The following is an 18,126-nucleotide window of genomic DNA, read 5'->3' as shown; positions in this document are numbered from 1 at the left end:
ACGCAGACACGGGGAGAATGTGCAAACTCCACACGGACAGCCGGGATCGAGCCTGGGACCTCGGCGCCGTGAGGCAGCAGTGCTAACCACTGCGCCGCCATGCTGCCCTGTGGTATATATTATCGATGTGGTGTAAATGTAGTGGGAATGATCAAGAAGTTTGCAGATGACACACAAATTGGCCATGTGGTTGATAAGATGGAGGAGGGCTGTGTGCTGGATGAAGATATCAATGGATTGGCCAGCTGGGCAGTAAAGTGGCAAATGGAATTCAACCTAGAAAAATGTGGAGTGATGCATCAGGGGAGGTCAAATGAGGACAAATGGGAGGATACTGAGAGGTGTAGAGGAAGTTCGCGCCACGCCGGTTGGCCCCCCCCCCCCCCCGCGATTCTCCGGCCCGGATGGGCCGAAGTCCCGCTGCTAAAATGCCTGTCCCGCCGGCGTAGAGTAAACCACCTACCTTACCGGCGGGACAGGGCGGCGCAAAGGGCTCCGGGGTCCTGGGGGGGGCGCGGGGCAATCTGACCCCGGGGGGTGCCCCCAAGGTGGCCTGACCGCGATCGGGGCCCACCGATCCGCGGGTGGGTCTGTGCTGTGGGGGCACGCTTTCCCTTCCGCCTCCGCCACGGTCTCCACCATGGTGGAGACGGAAGAGACTCCCTCCACTGCGCATGCGCGGGATTGTCGTCAGCGGCCGCTAACGCTCCCGCGCATGCGCCGCCCGGAGATGTCATTTCCGCGCCAGCTGGCGAGGCACCAATGGCCTTTTCCGCCAGCTGGCGGGGAGGAAATTAGTCCGGCGCGGGCCTAGCCCCTCAATGTTGGGGCCCGGCCCTCAAAGATGCGGAGCATTCCGCACCTTTGGGGCGGCGCGATGCCCGACTGATTTGCGCCGTTTTGGGCGCCGGTCGGCGGACATCGCGCCGATACCGGAGAATTTCGCCCCTGAAGTCCTGCAACCTACAGACTACGGACCAAATGCTGGAAAGTGGGACTGGGTTGGGCGGGTCAATTTCCGGCAGGTTCAGGCACAATGGCCTCTTTCTATGCCATAAACTTACTACAATTCTACAGGCAGGAAGAGGAAATCTGGCCCATCAGGCCTTCCCCACACTCAGGGTGCCTCGTGCCGAGACACATCTTGGCTCCTCCACCTCTGTGTAATCTCCTGGGAGAAACAGCCAACAGAAGGACAACCGAGGAAGCAGAAAAGGGGGAAAAGATACTCCGAAAAACTTGACAAAACGCAACAGAGGTTCTTGCAGGATGTTAATGTTACTTTTATAGTTCTTTGTGCTGCTCAGGAGTCAAGAGCAAAGTGTAGTCTTTAGCAGATAAAGAGCAAGAGCAGGCCATTCAGCCTCTCGAGCCTGCTCCACAAGCTAATAAGAACCAAATACTGGCTGGAGAGTGATTTGCCCTCAGGGGGGCCCTGTACGACCTGCCTGTTTCTTCTTGATTGTCTGGTAATCTCCCTCTCTCCCTGCAGATTATTAAGCTCGATCTATAAACGTGCGATTATAAAGCTCTGAGCCTGGAGGATACACCGTGATGACATCAGCTATCTCTCCGAAACCCGGGGCTCCAGCTGCTGCAGTTGATGACACTCCCTACACACAGAAAATGCCTGGAAGTTCCCACATACAACAGGATGGAACTCCTGGCAGAGCTGCCCTGCCATCCCTCTCTCTATTCGATAAGAAAACCTACTACTTAAAAAAAAACCCTCGCCAGCTATTTTCCTGCCTTCTTCTACAGTCACTTAAAAATAGGGAGGTTAATTGAAAGGCTTTACTTAACCGTTACGATCAAAAAGAGTAACTGTTATAACATTGGAGGACGTGGCAACTAATTGCACACAGCAAGGCCCTTTACACAGCAAAGAGTTACCAATCAGATTATCTGTTTTTTTAGTGATGTTGGTTGAAGGACAAGGGGGAGGATTCCGTTGCTCTTATGCAGATATTGCCAGAGGATATTTCACATTCAACTGAGAGGGTAAATAGAACATAGAACATTACAGCGCAGTACAGGCCCTTCGGCCCTCGATGTTCCGCCGACTCTAAAGCCCATCTACACTATTCCCTTATCGTCCATATGTCTATCCAATGACCATTTGAATGTCCTTAGAGTTGGCGAGTCCACTACTGTTGCAGGCAGGGCATTCCACGCCCCTACTACTCTCTGAGTAAGGAACCTACCTCTGACATCTGTCCTATATCTATCTCCCCTCAATTTAAAGCTATATCCCCTCGTGCTAGACATCACCATCCGAGGAAAAAGGCTCTCACTGTCCACCCTATCCAATCCTCTGATCATCTTGTATGCCTCAATTAAGTCACCTCTTAACCTTCTTCTCTCTAACGAAAACAGCCTCAAGTCCCTCAGCCTTTGCTCATAAGATCGTCCCTCCATACCAGGCAACATTCTGGTAAATCTCCTCTGCACCCTTTCCAATGCTTCCACATCCTTCCTATAATGCGGCGACCAGAAATGCACGCAATACTCCAAATGCGGCCGCACCAGAGTTTTGTACAGCTGCAACATGACCTCATGGCTCCGAAACTCAATCCCTCTACCAATAAAAGCTAACACACCGTACGCCTTCTTAACAACCCTCTCAACCTGGGTGGCAACTTTCAGGGATCTATGTACATGGACACCGAGATCTCTCTGCTCATCCACACTGCCAAGAATCTTACCATTAGCCCAGTACTCTGTCTTCCTGTTATTCCTTCCAAAATGAATCACCTCACATTTTTCTGCATTAAACTCCATTTGCCACCTCTCAGCCCAGCGCTGCAGCTTATCTATGTCCCTCTGTAACTTGTAACATCCTTCCGCACTGTCCACAACTCCACCGACTTTCGTGTCATCTGCAAATTTACTCACCCATCCTTCTACGCCCTCCTCCAGGTCATTTATAAAAATGACAAACAGCAGTGGCCCCAAAACAGATCCTTGTGGTACACCATTAGTAACTGGACTCCAGTCTGAACACTTCCCATCAACCACCACCCTTTGTCTTCTTCCAGCTAGCCAATTTCTGATCCAAACTGCTAAATCACCCTGAATCCCATACCTCCGTATTTTTTGCAGTAGCCTACCGTGGGGAACCTTATCAAACACTTTACTGAAAACCACATCAACTGCTTTATACTCATCCACCTGTTTGGTCACCTTCTCAAAGAACTCAATAAGGTTTGTGAGGCATGACCTACCTTTCACAAAACTGTGTTGACGCTCTCTAATCAAATTATTCCTTTCCAGGTGATTATACATCCTATCTCTTATAAACCTTTCCAAGATTTTGCCCACAACAGAAGTAAGGCTCACTGGTATATAGTTACCGGGGTTGTCTCTACTCCCCTTCTTGAACAAGGGGACATTTGCTATCCTCCAGTCTTCTGGCACTATTCCTGGAGACAAAGATGACTTAAAGATCAAAGCCAAAGGCTCAGCAATCTCCTCCCTAGCTTCCCAGAGAATCCTAGGATAAATCCCATCCGGCCCATGGGACTTATCTATTTTCACACTTTCCAGAATTGCTAACACCTCCTCCTTATGAACCTCAAGCCCTTCTAGTCCAGTAGCCTGAATCGCAGTATTCTCCTCGACAACACTGTCTTTTTCCTGTGTGAATACTGACAAAAAATATTCATTTAGCACCTCTCCTATCTCCTCGGACTCCAAGTACAACTTCCCACTACTGCCCTTGACCGGCCCTACTCTTACCCTAGTCATTCGTTTATTCCTGACATATCTATAGAAAGCTTTAGGGTTATCCTTGATCCTACCTGCCAAAGACTTCTCATGTCCCCACCTGGCTCTTCTTAGCTCTCTCTTTAGGTCCTTCCTAGATAACTTGTAACTCTCGAGCGCTCTAACTGAACCTTCATGTCTCATCTTTACATAAGCCTCCTTCTTCCTCTTGACAAGTGTTTCGACTGCCTTAGTAAACCACGGTTCCCTTGCTCGACCACTTTCTCCCTGCCTGATGGGTACATACTTATCAAGGACACGCAGTAGCTGTTCCTTGAACAAGCTCCACATTTCCATTGTGCCCATCCCCTGCAGTTTTCCTCTCCATCCGATGCATCCTAAGTCTTGCCTCATCGCATCATAATTGCCTTTCCCCCAGATATAACTCTTGCCCTGCGGTATATACCTATCCCTTTCCATCACTAAAGTAAGCTTAATCGAATTGTGGTCACTATCACCAAAGTGCTCACCTACCTCCAAATCTAACACCTGTCCTGGTTCATTACAAAATGATCAGGGGATTGGATAGGGTGGACAGTGAGAGCCTTCTCCCGCGGATGGAAATGGCTGGCACGAGGGGACATAGCTTTAAACTGAGGGGTAATAGATATAGGACAGATGTCCGAGGTAGGTTCTTTACGCAAAGAGTAGTGAGGCCGTGGAATGCCCTACCTGCTACAGTAGTGAACTCGCCAACATTGAGGGCATTTAAAAGTTTATTGGATAAACATATGGATGATAATGGCATAGTGTAGGTTAGATGGCTTTTGTTTCGGTGCAACATCGTGGGCCGAAGGGCCTGTACTGCGCTGTATCGTTCTATGTTCTATTACCCAGTACCAAATCCAATATGGCCTCGCCTCTCGTTGGCCTATCTACATACTGTGTCAGGAAACCCTCCTGCACACATTGGACAAAAACAGACCCATCTAAAGTACTTGAACTATAGAGTTACCAGTCAATATTTGGAAAGTTAAAGTCCCCCATAACAACTACCCTGTTGCTTTCGCTCCTATCCAGAATCAGGGGCGAGATTCTCCGACCCCCCGCCGGGTCGGAGAATCGCCGGGGGTTGGCGTGAATCCCACCCCCGCCGGTTGCCGAAGTCTCCGGCACCGGAGATTCGGCGGGGGCGGGAATTGCGCCGCGCCGTTTGGCGGGCCCCCCCCGCGCGATTCTCTGGCCCGGGTGGGCCGAAGTCCCGCCGCTAAAATGCCTGTCCCGCCGGCGTAAATTAAACCACCTACCTTACCGGTGGGACAAGGCGGCGCGGGCGGGCTCCGGGGGCGCGGGGCGATCTGGCCCTGGGGGGTGCCCCCATGGTGGCCTGGCCCGCGATCGGGGCCCAACGATCCGCGGGCGGGCCTGTGCCGTGGGGGCACTCTTTCCCTTCCGCCTCCGCCACGGTCTCCACCATGACGGAGGCGGAAGAGACTCCCTCCACTGCGCATGCGCCGCCCGGAGATGTCATTTCCGCGCCAGCTGGCGGGGCACCAAAGGCCGTTTCCGCCAGCTGGCGGGGCGGAAATTCGTCCGGCGCCGACCTAGCCCCTTAAGGTTGGGGCTCGGCCCCCAAAGATGCGGAGCATTCCGCACCTTTGGGGCGGAGCGATGCCCGTCTGATTTGCGCCGTTTTGGGCGCTGTCGGCGGACATCGCGCCGTTTCCGGAGAATTTCGCCCCATCTTTGCAATCCTTTCTTCTACATCTCTGGAATTTTTCAGAGGCCTATAGAAAACCCCTAACAGGGTGACCTCTCCATTCCTATTTCTAACCTCAGCCCATACTACCTCAGTAGACGAGTCCTCATCAAACGTCCTTTCTGCCACCGTAATACTGTCCTTGACTAACAATGCCACCCGTCCCCCTCTTTTACCACCTTCCCTGAGCTTACTGAAATATCTAAACCCCGGCACCTGCAACAACCATTCCTGTCCCTGCTCTATCCATGTCTCCGAATAGAGCCTGATAAACAGCACCTCCAGATGTGCAGCACTCCCTCAGCACTGGGCTGAATGTGTGCTCACATCTTTTGGGTGGTATTTGACCTCATAAACCTTCTGACTCACGAGAGGTGCAAGGTGCCCACTGAGCTTCAGCGGATATCTTCAACAGAGGAATGAACCCGTGGAATTTTGGGGAAACGTATCGATGAGTGTCACATCTTGATCAATTCTGTTAATGGAGCAATAGGGTCAGGCAAATAATTACCTCTTCGAAAGCGTGTTCAAATCTCCAGAGCTGGAGGCATTGTTCAAGTTTAAGCAGATGCTTTTCCCAAAAGCCGTCGAAAGCCGTTTCCATCTCGTGCAACTGGGCGAGGAGCCTGTGTGCGGAGACAGAGGTACAACAAGATAATAAATCTGCCTCAAGTGACTCGGTCTCAGTTAGAGAGAAACCCAACCAATCAGTGCTGGTGTTGCTCTAACTTATGTGAGGCTCTAACGTATCTTTCAATTCCATTCTCGAAGATTGCTGAAAAGAGAGACATGCTGCTGAATCTTTTCGTCTTCCACTCATCAGGACAAACACAAGAATGCCAAATTTCAAACAATCACAATAATAATAATCTTTATCAGTGTCACAATTAGGCTTTATTAACACTGCAACAAAGTTACTGTGAAAAGCCCCTAGTCGCCACACTCCGGCGACTGTTCGGGTACACGGAGGGGGAATTCAGAATATCCAATTCACCTAACAGCACTTGTGGACCTTCGGGACTTGTGGGAGGAAACCGGAGCACCCGTAGGAAACCCACGCAGACACGGGGAGAACGTGCAGACTCTGCACAGACAGTGTCCCAAGCCAGGATTCGAACCTGGGACCCTGGGGCTGTGAAGCAACAGTGCTAACCACTGTGCTAACGTGCCGCCCATAACTAAATACTTCTCAAGTGTTATGTGGATCTCTGCCTCCACCCCCCTTTCAGGCAGCGAGTTCCAGATTCCCACCACCCTTCAGGTGAAAAAGGTTTTTCCTCACATCCCCTCTAAACCTCCTGACCCTTACCTTAAATCTCTGCCCCCTGGTCATTGATCCCCCCATCAAGGGAATAGTTTCTTCCTGTCGACTCTGTCTATGCCTCTCACAATTTGATACATCTCAATCATGTCCCCCCCTAGGTCCGCTGGCTCCACACACAAATTACCATTCTGGTCCTTAATGGGCTCGAGCAGAAATGAGCAAAACATTGTTTGTTTCGGGGATTTTCTTCTTTAATAAAGCATTTTCATATTTGAACCACACCAAGGAATGATCAATAAAATGTTTGACTGGATTATAAAAGGTGAAGGGGCGATTTGATGAATATATTTAGGATTTGAAAGGAATCGATAGGGGAGATGGATGGGAATATTTTCGGCTGGTGGAGGAGTCTGGGCCAAGGGGTTGAAACCTTAAAATCTGAGCCAGGTCTTTGAGGAGTCAAAGGGGAAGAAGTGCCAATTCATAATCTTAATTCTCAGACTAATCATTTGTTGCTGGACAAGGATTAAAGGATTTGGAGTCATGTTGTATGGATGGAGCTATGAATCAGCTGTGATTTCATTGAATGGAAGAACAAGTTGAGAGGCTGAATGGTTTCCTCCTGTTACACAGAAACATGAACCATTGAATTCTTACAGTGCAGAAGGAGGCCATTTGGCCCATCAAATCTGCACTGACCCCCCTGAAAGAGAACCCTACCTAGGCACATCCTAACCCTGCAACCCCATAACCCCACCTAACCTGCACATCTTTGGACACTAAGGACAATTTAGCATGATCAATCCACCTAACCCTCACATCTTTGGACTGTGGGAGGAAACCGGAGCACCCGGAGGAAACCCACGCACACACGGGGAGAACGTGCAGACTCCGCACAGACAGTGACCCAAGGTCGGAATTGAACCTGGGACCCTGGAGCTGTGAGGCAGCAGTGCTAATCACCATGTCACCCTGGACTAGTGCATTGTCAATTCCAGCCCCCCTTGCCCTCTGACCTTGGCTGGCAGGATTCAGTCAGTCACGATGGGATATTTTACCAAGATTTCTGTTCCTCTTCTAGTGTCTGCCAGTTTTACTTCCGAAGTGCTTTTTGGGGGAGTTGAGAAATTGATTTTGTCCTTTATTTGGGCGGGCAAAGTGGCGAGGATTCGGAGAACGGTCCATCAGAGGGACCGGCAGACAGGGGGCCTGCCGTTGCCGAGTCAGATTTATTGGGTGGCAAATACGGAGAGGATGTCAGGGTGGTTTGGGCATCCGGAAGATCCTTGTGTAGGGCTGCAGTCGAAATATGTAGGAGGTCGGGATTCAGGGCACTAGCGACAGCCTCGCTCTCATTCTGGTGAAATATTGGGAAAATCTGGGCCGGGTCGGAGAATCCCCGGGGGCAGGCGCGAATTCCACCCCGCCGCCCCGAAGCAGGAACGGGCCGCCCCGGCAACTCTCCGGGCCCCGATGGGCCGAGCGGCCGTCCATTTTTGGCCAGTCCCACTGACGTGAATTATTCACCACACGCACGGCTGGACCTGGCAGGTGAGTGCGCGGTGGCGCTCCTGGGGGGGGGGGGGGGCGGGGGGCACGGTGGGCTGGCCCGCGATTGGGACCTACTGATCTGCAGGCGGGCTTGTTCCGTGGGGGGACTTCTTTCTTACGCGCCGGGCCCCTGTAAGGCTCCACCATATTGCCCGGGGGCTGGCGCGGAGAAGAGAACCCCCCCACATGCGCCGGCCGGCCTGCGCTTGCACGGAATCACACCGGCCCTTCGGCGCCAGCTGGAGCGGCGCCAACCCCTCCAGCACCGCCTATCCCCATAAAAAGGTGAGAATCCCTCACCTTGGGGGGGGCCGTTGATGCCGGAGCCGTTGCCGTCGTTTTTCCCGCCGGCGTGGGGACTGAATCCCCAGAAGGGAGGATCCCGGCCCTGCTGGTTGTTTCCACCCTGAAGATATGGAGACAATTTCAGCAACAGTTTAAATTGGGGGCGTTATCAAAGTTGGTTCCGATCCGCGTGAATCATGGGCTGGATTATCCGTAGCCAGACGCCGAAACCGGGAATTGATTCTCACGCCGAAATCGGAGCCAGTGCCGGTTTGCCTGCAAACTGGCATCATCGTGACGCGCAGGCGGGGGGGAGGGGGGGTTGAGGGAGGTTGTTTTGTCAGTGGGTTGTGACAGGTGAGTTGTTTGGGTGGAATGTGTTGTTTTCATATTATGTATGAAACGGAAAATGCTGGTATAAAAATATATATTTTTTTCAATATGAGCCCCCCCCCCCCCCCCCCCCCCCCCGCCGCCCCGACCCCAGAATCGCAGCACAGGTGAAATTAGATTTTATATTGATAGCCGTGGCTTTGGTTGACTTAAATTGACTAGTCACCAGGTTTGTAAAATTTAAACACAGTAACCTTTTATTATTAACATAGATTAACATAGAATTTATAGTGCAGAAGGAGGCCATTCGGCCCATCGAGACTGCACCAGCTCTTGGAAAGAGCCCCCTGCCCAAGGTCAACACCTCCATCCGATCCCCATAACCCAGCAACCCCACCCCACACTAAGGGCAATTTTGGCCACTAAGGGCAATTTATCACGGCCAATCCACCTAACCTGCACATCTTTGGACTGTGGGAGGAAACCGGCTTGGTTCCTAATCTCCTATAGGACAACACCACACATGGTGACTATGGTCACCCCGGCTGAGATGCTGACGGGCTGATGGCTTGACGCCAGTCTTGGCTTGCTGTTTCCTGATATCAGCATGATGGTGCACCAAAATCAGCAGCTGCAAAGGAGACCTCCAGCTGACAATGGGGCCGGTTTAGCACACTGGGCTAAATCGCTGGCTTTGAAAGCAGACCAAGGCAGGCCAGCAGCGCGGTTTGATTCCCGTACCAGCCTCCCCGAACAGGCGCCGGAATGTGGCGACTAGGGGCTTTTCACAGTAACTTCATTTGAAGCCTACTTGTGACAATAAGCGATTTTCATTTCATTTCATTTCAATAATTATAATTAAATAAACAGAAAAAATGCAACTGACTGTCCGCTATCTGGTTCCCAACCCCTCCCCCTTTCTAACTACACACAAACACACACACACATAAACATACACACCCACACATACACACCCACACATACACACAAACATACACACCCACACATACACACCCACAAACTCACACACACGGAAACACACACACAAACAAACACACGCACACAAACACACACACACAAACACACGCACAGACACAGATAAACACACACACACACAGACAAACACACACGCATACAGACAGAAAAACACACACACACAGACACACACACACAGCCAAACAACAGAGCGAAAAGGGTGACTGAAAGGTAAAGTAAATATTAATAAAATAAAAGGATAAGGATCTTTAATTCAGAGGGGTGTCTTTCAGTTAGTTTCTTTCTCAAGGTTGGGCCTTCAGTTGGGTTATTCCTTTTCCTTCAGCTTGTAATGATCATCACTGCAGACTCACAGAGACAGCAGACAGCAGGCAGCAGAGAGAAGGAGAAAACGAAACTCCTCTTCGAGGGTCTAGAGGTTTCTGGCAAGTTCACTCCGAAGAAACACCTGGCAGGAACCAATCACTGACTGTTGTCAGGCAGAATACTGGCCCTGGCCAGCCCATCAGTTGCCAGTTATCCAATCGAACTGACTTCCTCCAAAACTGTTTCCGAAGCTTCACTCAGCCCCAATGAGTCTGCTATGTCCTCTCCAAAATACAAAACCTAGGAACACACTATCCTGGTGAGCACTATTCTGCTTCAAGGCACATTCTAACTATGGATCCATGGACCAAAAGTAATCAAGTAAAATAAGTGGGAACAAAGGAAATAAACAGGAAGGGCTCTTACACTATGAATCCCTAACAAAACCTGAAAACTCTCAGTCTGCTTTCCAGAGTGTAAACCCAGACAGTGAGCGGTATCAAACCCAGGGCTCCTTTAACACAGCTCACCTTTTCACAGTCGCTCGATCTCCATCCTTCTCCATTGTACACTGTGCATTACTGTCAGGCTCCATGAGGTTGGTCAGAAGCAGGTCACCCTCCTTAATCACCCTTTGAACGTCATTCTGTGCAAGCGAACAAACAGCAGCCGATTGAACAAGTGGCCAACCATTCCAAATCAGCAATAACCAGCTGCACTTAAATTGTGCCTTTAACAATACGTCCCAGGAGTGCTTCTCAGAAGTGATTACCAAAATAATAATTGGCACTTAGCCACAGAGCGAGATAGGCAGGTTACAGATAATCAAAAGCTCGGTCAAAGAGGCAGATTTAAGATGTAAGATTTAACGGTGCACCAATACCAGGAGTCTTAACGAAAGAACATGCATTTTTCTAGGGCCTCTCACGAGCTCAGGATGTCCCAGTGCACTTTGCACACAACGGCGTAGGTTGGAAATGTTGAGACTGCTGCATGTAGGGAAGCCGGCGGTCAATTCGGACACAGAAGAAAGCTGCCACAAACATTGACGTACTAATGATCAGATATGTTGTTTTTATTTGATAAATATTGTCCAGGAGAACAGAAAGAACTCCCCTGCTGTGCTTCATGTGAACATACGAGGGGCCATTCAGCCCCTCGAGCTTGCTCTGTCATTTAATGAAATCATGGCTGATTTGTTTGCGTTTCGAACTCCACAGTCCCATCAACCCGATAACCTTTGATTACCTTGCCTACAAGCATCTATCTGCCTCAGCCTTAAAAACATTCAATGATCCCCCCACCCACCCACCTCAACCACCTTCGGAGGCTGAGAGTTCTAAAGTTGCACAATCCTCGGAGAGGAGAAATGCCTTCTGCTCTAAAAGGGTGACCTCTAATTTTAATGATGTGGAGATGCCGGCGTTGGACTGGGGTGAGCACAGTAAGAAGTCTTGCAACACCAGGTTAAAGTCCAACAGGATTTTAACTAAAGTCCAACATGCATCGAAACAAACCTGTTGGACTTTAACCTGGTGTTGTAAGACTTCTTACTCTAATTTTAAAACAGTGCTCCCTAATTCTGGGCTCACTACACAAGGAAACGTGATTTTCATCCAATTCGTCAAGACCGTTCACGATCTATTTTCCTTCCAGCAAGTCATCTCTTATTCATGTAACCTCCAGTGGAAACAAGCCCAGTCTGTCCACCCTTTCTTGATAAGACAGCCCGCTCAATCCAGGTATCAATCCAGTAAATCTCCTCTGAACTGCCCCCAACACATTTACATCTTCCTCAAATAAGGAAACCAAAACTGTACACAGTATTCCAGATGTAGTCTGAACCATGTTATGGCCAACTGAAATATAACATTCTTGGTTCTATTTGTGTTATTCATTTGAGGGATGTTGGCTTCGTTCGTTAGGCCAGTATTTATTGCCCTCCCAAATTGCCCATGAGAAGGTGGTGGGGCAATCTGTCTTCCTGAACTGCTGCTGTCCATGTGGTGTAAGTCCACCCATAATGCTGTTAGGGAGTGAGTTCCAGGATTTTGCCCCAGCGACAGTGAAGCAACGGTGATATATTTCCAAGTCTGGGTGGTGAGTGGCTTAGAGGGGAGTTCCAAATGGTGGGGTTCCCAAATGTCTGCTGCCCTTGTCTTTCTCGATGGTCGAGGTTGTGGGTTTGGAAGCCTAAGGAACCTTGGTGAGTTCCTGCAGTGCATCTTGTAGATGGTACACACGGCTGCCAGTGTTCGACGGTGGAGGAGGGTTTGAATGTTTGTGGAAGAGGGAGCAATCAAGCGGGGCTGCTTTGTCCTGGATGGTGTTAAGCTTCTTGAGTGTTGTTGGAGCCGCACTCATCCAGGCAAGTGGAGAGTATTCCATTACACTCCTGACTTGTGCCTTGGGGATGGTGGGCAGGCTTTGGGAAGTCAAGACGTGAGTGGGAAGTCAAGACGTGAGTTACCCGCTGCGGAGTTCCCAGCCTCTGACCTGCTCTTTTAACCTCAGTATTTATACAGCTGGTCCAGTTCAGTTTCTGACCAATGGTAACCCCCAGGATGTTGATGTTCAATTGCTCAATTATTTTATGTTGATTTCCTCTAGTAATGAAGAAAGTATTCTATTGGCCTTCTTAATTACTTGTTGCACCTGTATACAAACGTTTTGTGATCCCCTCCACACCTTGGAATTCTGCAGTCAGTCTTCATTCAAGTAATGCTCTGCTTTTTTATTCTTCCTGCCAAAGTGAACATATTCCCACATTATACTCCACCTTCTGCCAGATGTTTGCCTGCTCACTCAACTGATCTACATCCGTCTGCACCCCGCTTATGTCCACTTCACATCATACTTTCCAACCTATCTTTGCAAATCATCTGCAAATTTAGCTGCCTTACCTCAGTCATTGATACAAATTGCAAAACGTGGAGGCCCAGCTCAGACTCCTGTGGGACACCACTCGTCACACCCTGCCAAACAGAAAATGCTGGCCTCTGTTTTCTGCCAGTCAGCCAGTCTTGTACCCAGGCTAACTTGTTACCCCTGACACCATGAGCTTTTATTTTCTACTGTAACCTTTGATGCGACACCTTATCAAAAGTCTTCTGGAAATCCCAGTACAGCCCTTCTACAGGCTCCGCTTTATCTAAGGCGTACGTTTCTCCTTCCAAGAACACCAATAAACAGATGGAACATCATTGCCCTTTCTCAAAACTTCAAAATACAGGCCACGGAATCTTTTACTTTCACAACAAGAGCTGTCATTTTGAGATTCCATTGGAAAGATGGGACCTCCGGGGGTGCAACACTTCTGCAAAATAGGAAATTATGGAAATAAACAGCCGCTCCCGCCACGTCTGTACAAACAATGGATTTGTGATTTTAATTCAGGGGACAAAATCCCACTGAGGATCCCCCAATTCTCTGCTATAATTTTAGCAAGAGGTTTACATAAACGTCAGTAAAACAGAAACTGAAGTCGTTCCTGGGGTTCACTCATCAGAGGGATAGTAGATGAAATGGAGAGTCACGGAATCGTCCAGCACCAAAGGAAGTTGTTTTGCTGCGGCGCTCCTGCAGGTCATCTGATCACCCAATGTGGTCTCCTCTATATCGGAGAGACCAAACGCAGACTGGGTGATCGCTTTGCTGAGTACCTTCGGCCTATGCGCATTCAGGACCTTGACCTTCCCGCGGCTTGGCATTTTAACACAAGACCCTGCCCCCCTGCCCACATGTCTGTCCTTGGCCTGCTACAATGTTCCAGTGAAGCCCAACGCGACGCAAACTGGAGGAACAACATCTCACCTTCTGGTTAGGCACGCGACAGCCTTCCGGCCTGAACATCGAATTCAACAACTTCAGATGATCAGCTCTACCCCACCTCGACCCCTTTGTTTTCATTCCATTTCATTTTAACTGTCTTTTACCTTTTATTTCTTTCTTGTCTTTCTTTATATATATTTTCCCCCACTCTTTCCCCCTATCTTATCCCTCCCTTTTTCTCATTTTACCTCTCTCCCACCCATTTTCCCCCTTCCCCCACATCTACATCTACCACAGTTTACCCTCTGATGTTAGTTTCTCTGCCGTTTGGCCTTTCACACCTTTTATTCTCCCTGGGGACTTTCCCTTGGTTTCTGTGGCAATGACTCATCTTTCATTCCCACACCCCACAGTGTAAATATTTCCTACTTTCTATGCCTTTTAACTTTGACAAAGGGTCATCTGGACTTGAAACATTAGCTCTTTTCTCTCCCTTCAGATGCTGCCAGACCTGCTGAGATTTTCCAGCATTTTCTCTTTTGGTCACAGGGTCACCCTGCTGGTTGTGAGTGCTGATCACCCTGCTTTCTGTGAGTGCTGATCACCCTGCTGGCTGTGAGTGCTGATCACTTTGCTGGCTGTGAGTGCTGAGCACCCGGCTGGTTGTGAGTGCTGATCACCCTGCTTTCTGTGAGTGCTGATCACCCTGCTGGCTGTGAGTGCTGATCACTTTGCTGGCTGTGAGTGCTGAGCACCCTGCTGGCTGTGAGTACTGATCACCCTGCTGGCTGTGAGTGCTGATCACTTTGCTGACTGTGAGTGCTGATCACCCTGCTGGCTGTGAGTGCTTGTGGTGCACAAAGTGGCTGAAACGTTTCCTATAATGTTTCAGAAGTACTTTGGGAACATCCTGACGTCATGTGTTCTGGGGAACACATGTCTTGCCCTCTTTTACACGAGTCCTGGACCTTCTGTATCAAAGGCAAGAGTGCTGCAAAATGAGCCAAACTTGCCTTGTCAGCTGAACTTTACCTGCATATCTCCCTTTGCAGAGAGTTATATCAAGTGTTCACTCAAGAACAGGCTATTTGATCTAGATGCTCTGTGCTAGTGTTCACATTCTGCAAAGACTTCTCTCCACCTCTCTTCACCGCACATCCTTCTGTCCCTTTCTCCCACACACGCTGATCAAACCTCCCTTCAATCCTACAATGAATAGACACTGTGCTTTTAATAGGCAAACATTGTAGCTCACCTTCAACTGGTTGTATTTTTCAGTTCTTGCAATGAGTAGGTCCTCTACAGAATGCAAATCATCGGGCAGTTCAGCCTCAGCTAGGTCAGTTCCAAACGCCTGCAGCATCTGAGCGATCTCCTTCACCATTACTGCAAAGCTCTCAATAGCCTGAATCCAAGAACACCAAGACATGAGTGAAGATAATGCGCCATTAGACACGGGTTTCAAGTGAAAATTGGAACCGCTGAGAGCTAAGGTGGGCTCTTCCATATTTGATGCTGGTTGAGGGGGGGTTGGGGGGGGGGGTGGGGGGAGACACCTTTAAAACACATTCCAGACTTTACCAATTATTCAGCATTTTGCTCTGCTGCAGAGAGAAGGAAAAGGAGAAAAAAAGTGACACTAAATAAGTTTCACCAAAGTCTTCAATTTGTTCAGACAATGATTGATATCTCAGAATGACAGAATTGTTAGGATGCAGAAGGAGACCATTCGGCCCATCGCAATGGTGCCGGCCATTCGGCCCATGGTGTTTGCGCCGGCTCTCTAAACGAGCATTACAATTTAGAGCCAGTCCCCTGCCTTTTCCCTGTACCCCTGCACGTGGTTTTCCACCACTGTTACTCACTAAAGTCTGATGCGACCATCAATTCACTGAGAGACACGTTGAGAAGTAAACCGTGGTTTAAATCAGCTTACAACTGTCGCGTGGTCAGCGGGGAACGCAGTAAGGCTCTGAAACGCGACCTCCAGAGAGGTAGCTAGTGTTACCATGCCCTCCAGGCTCTGGGCCCCTTTTTCGAGCAGGCGCTGTCTCACAGAGTTCGATCGGACCCCCGCCACGTAAACGTCTGGGGTAGAGAGCTCCATATGCTGAGGGGCCGTAACGGCCTGGTAGTTACAGTTGCGCGCGAGGGCTTTGAGGTCGCGTAGGTAATCATCTAGCGACTCCCCGGGGCGCTGGCGGCGAGTGGTGAAGACGTGTCGCACGTAGACCTCGTTCACAGGCCGCACATAGAGGCGTTCGAGTAGTGCGAGGGCCTCTGGATAGGACACAGCGCCGTCGAGCTGGACAGAAATACAATGGCTCACCCGTGCGTGGAGAAGACTCAGTTTCTGTTCGTCCGTGACGGATGGCGTAGACGATGCGGCGAGATAGGCCTTGAAGCATCGAAGCCAGTGCGAAAAAATTTCTCTCACCTTTGCGAGACATTTACGCGGCACCACTTTTACGCGGCGCCAATGCCTGGCGCGCTGACGACGCTGCTTTCGCGACACGCCCCCGAGTTCCTCGCGGCCCCGCTTCTGGCCCATTTATGGCCGTGAATCGATTGCGATCGGGGCCATTTTGCGCTGTCATGAAACTCGACGGCGTGGGCACTTAGTCGCGGGAGCGGAGAATCGCGAGGGTTCTTCTAAAACTGGACCGCATTGTCGTCCCGCATAGCGTGCGCCAACTTGTCCTGGAACAACTACACAAGGGCACCTTGGCATGGAAAAGTGCCGCCGCCGGGCCCGAGAGGCAGTGTACTGGCCCGGCATTAATGAGGGCATAGCCAACACAGTGCTCAACTGTCCCACTTGTCAGCGCTTCCTGCAGCCCCATGAGTTGGTCACGTCACCATGGACCAAGGTGGGCATTGACCTGTTCCACGCGCCGGGTAGTGACTATGCCCTGATCGTGGACTACTTTTTGAATTACCCGGAGGTGATACGGTTGCACGACCTCACCTCGTCTGCAATAATTTGTGCATGTAAGGAAACCTTTGCTCGACACGGCATCCCGCTCACGGTTATGTCAGACAATGGCCCCTGCTTCACCAGCCAGGAATGGTCCAACTTTGCCGGGCGGTACAATTTTGCCCACGTGACATCCAGTCCCCTGTACCCCCAATCCAACGGCAAAGCAGAGAAGGGAGTACATATCGTCAAACGGCTCCTATGCAAGGCTGCCGATGCTGGGTCTGATTTCTACCTAGCCCTGCTGGCCTATCGCTCCACCCCACTGTCCACTGGCCTGTCGCCAGCCCAATTACTCATGAGTCGCACCCTGAGGACGACGGTGCCGTCCATCCAAGTCCCAGACCTCAACCACGTTCCGGTCCTTCGCCGGATGCAGCTGTCTCGTGCACAGCACAAGGCGGCTCATGACTCCCGTGCAGCTGATCTCCCTGCTCTCGCTCCAGATGACAACGTCCGCATCCATCTTCCGGATGGTGGCTGGTCCTTTGGCAGGTGGCCCCCCACTCGTTCCTGGTTTGTCTACTGGATGGCTCTATTCTGCGCCGCAATCGACGCGCCCTTCGTCTCGTTCCACGCTCGCCACGTGATCCTCCAGTGTCGCCACGCCCTCCTGCTGACCCTGCCACGGACTATGCAGAGCTCCCTGTCACACTGCCTCCCCCTGACTTTGACGCAGTCCAGCCTGCTCCTGAACCGGCGGCTCTCGACCCACCCTTGAGGCGGTCAACCAGAATTCGTCGCCCACCTCAGAGACTAAATTTCTGAACTCTTCGAATTTATGGACTCTCTGAATTGTTTCGTTGCTTTGTTTGATCGTTTCCCTGGTTTGTATACAGTGTTGATCTTGTTACTCTTGTTGCATACTGCTTCTCTGCACCAGGCACCTTCCCATGTAAATAGCTTAGTTCTCATGTACATAGTCCTGTAAATATGTCTTCGCACCCCACACGTAGTTAGGAACATTATCACCACACATTATTTATTGCCACAAACATACATTTTTTTATAAAAGGGGGATGTCATAATATACACCAGTATATCATGGTGCAGACACACACACTGATGGACACACAGCAAGACCAACCAACACACACAACACCGCAGCCAATCACCAGTTAGAGCACACTCACTATAAAGACAGAGGGCATCAGTTTTCCTGCTCATTCGGGATGCAGC

General features: G+C 50.2%; 1 protein-coding gene across 4 annotated transcripts in view; it reads right to left on the bottom strand.

Moving 5' to 3' along the window:
* LOC140421311 (proto-oncogene DBL-like) overlaps positions 1-18,126 on the bottom strand; it is a 261,868-nt gene that overhangs the window by 124,080 nt on the left and 119,662 nt on the right. For all 4 annotated transcript variants that reach the window (XM_072505953.1, XM_072505952.1, XM_072505956.1 and 1 more), the window contains 3 exons: positions 15,226-15,375; positions 10,730-10,845; positions 5,976-6,090 (listed from right to left, as the gene is read on the bottom strand). In XM_072505953.1, coding sequence (XP_072362054.1) covers positions 5,976-6,090; positions 10,730-10,845; positions 15,226-15,375 — 381 coding nt within the window. The remainder of the gene's footprint in view (positions 1-5,975; positions 6,091-10,729; positions 10,846-15,225; positions 15,376-18,126) is intronic.

The sequence above is a fragment of the Scyliorhinus torazame genome, chromosome 5 (genome assembly GCF_047496885.1).
Source record: "Scyliorhinus torazame isolate Kashiwa2021f chromosome 5, sScyTor2.1, whole genome shotgun sequence".
Lineage (NCBI taxonomy): Eukaryota > Metazoa > Chordata > Chondrichthyes > Carcharhiniformes > Scyliorhinidae > Scyliorhinus > Scyliorhinus torazame.
The sequence above is the reverse complement of the archived record's forward strand: the minus strand, read 5'-3'. Positions and strand labels throughout refer to the sequence as shown.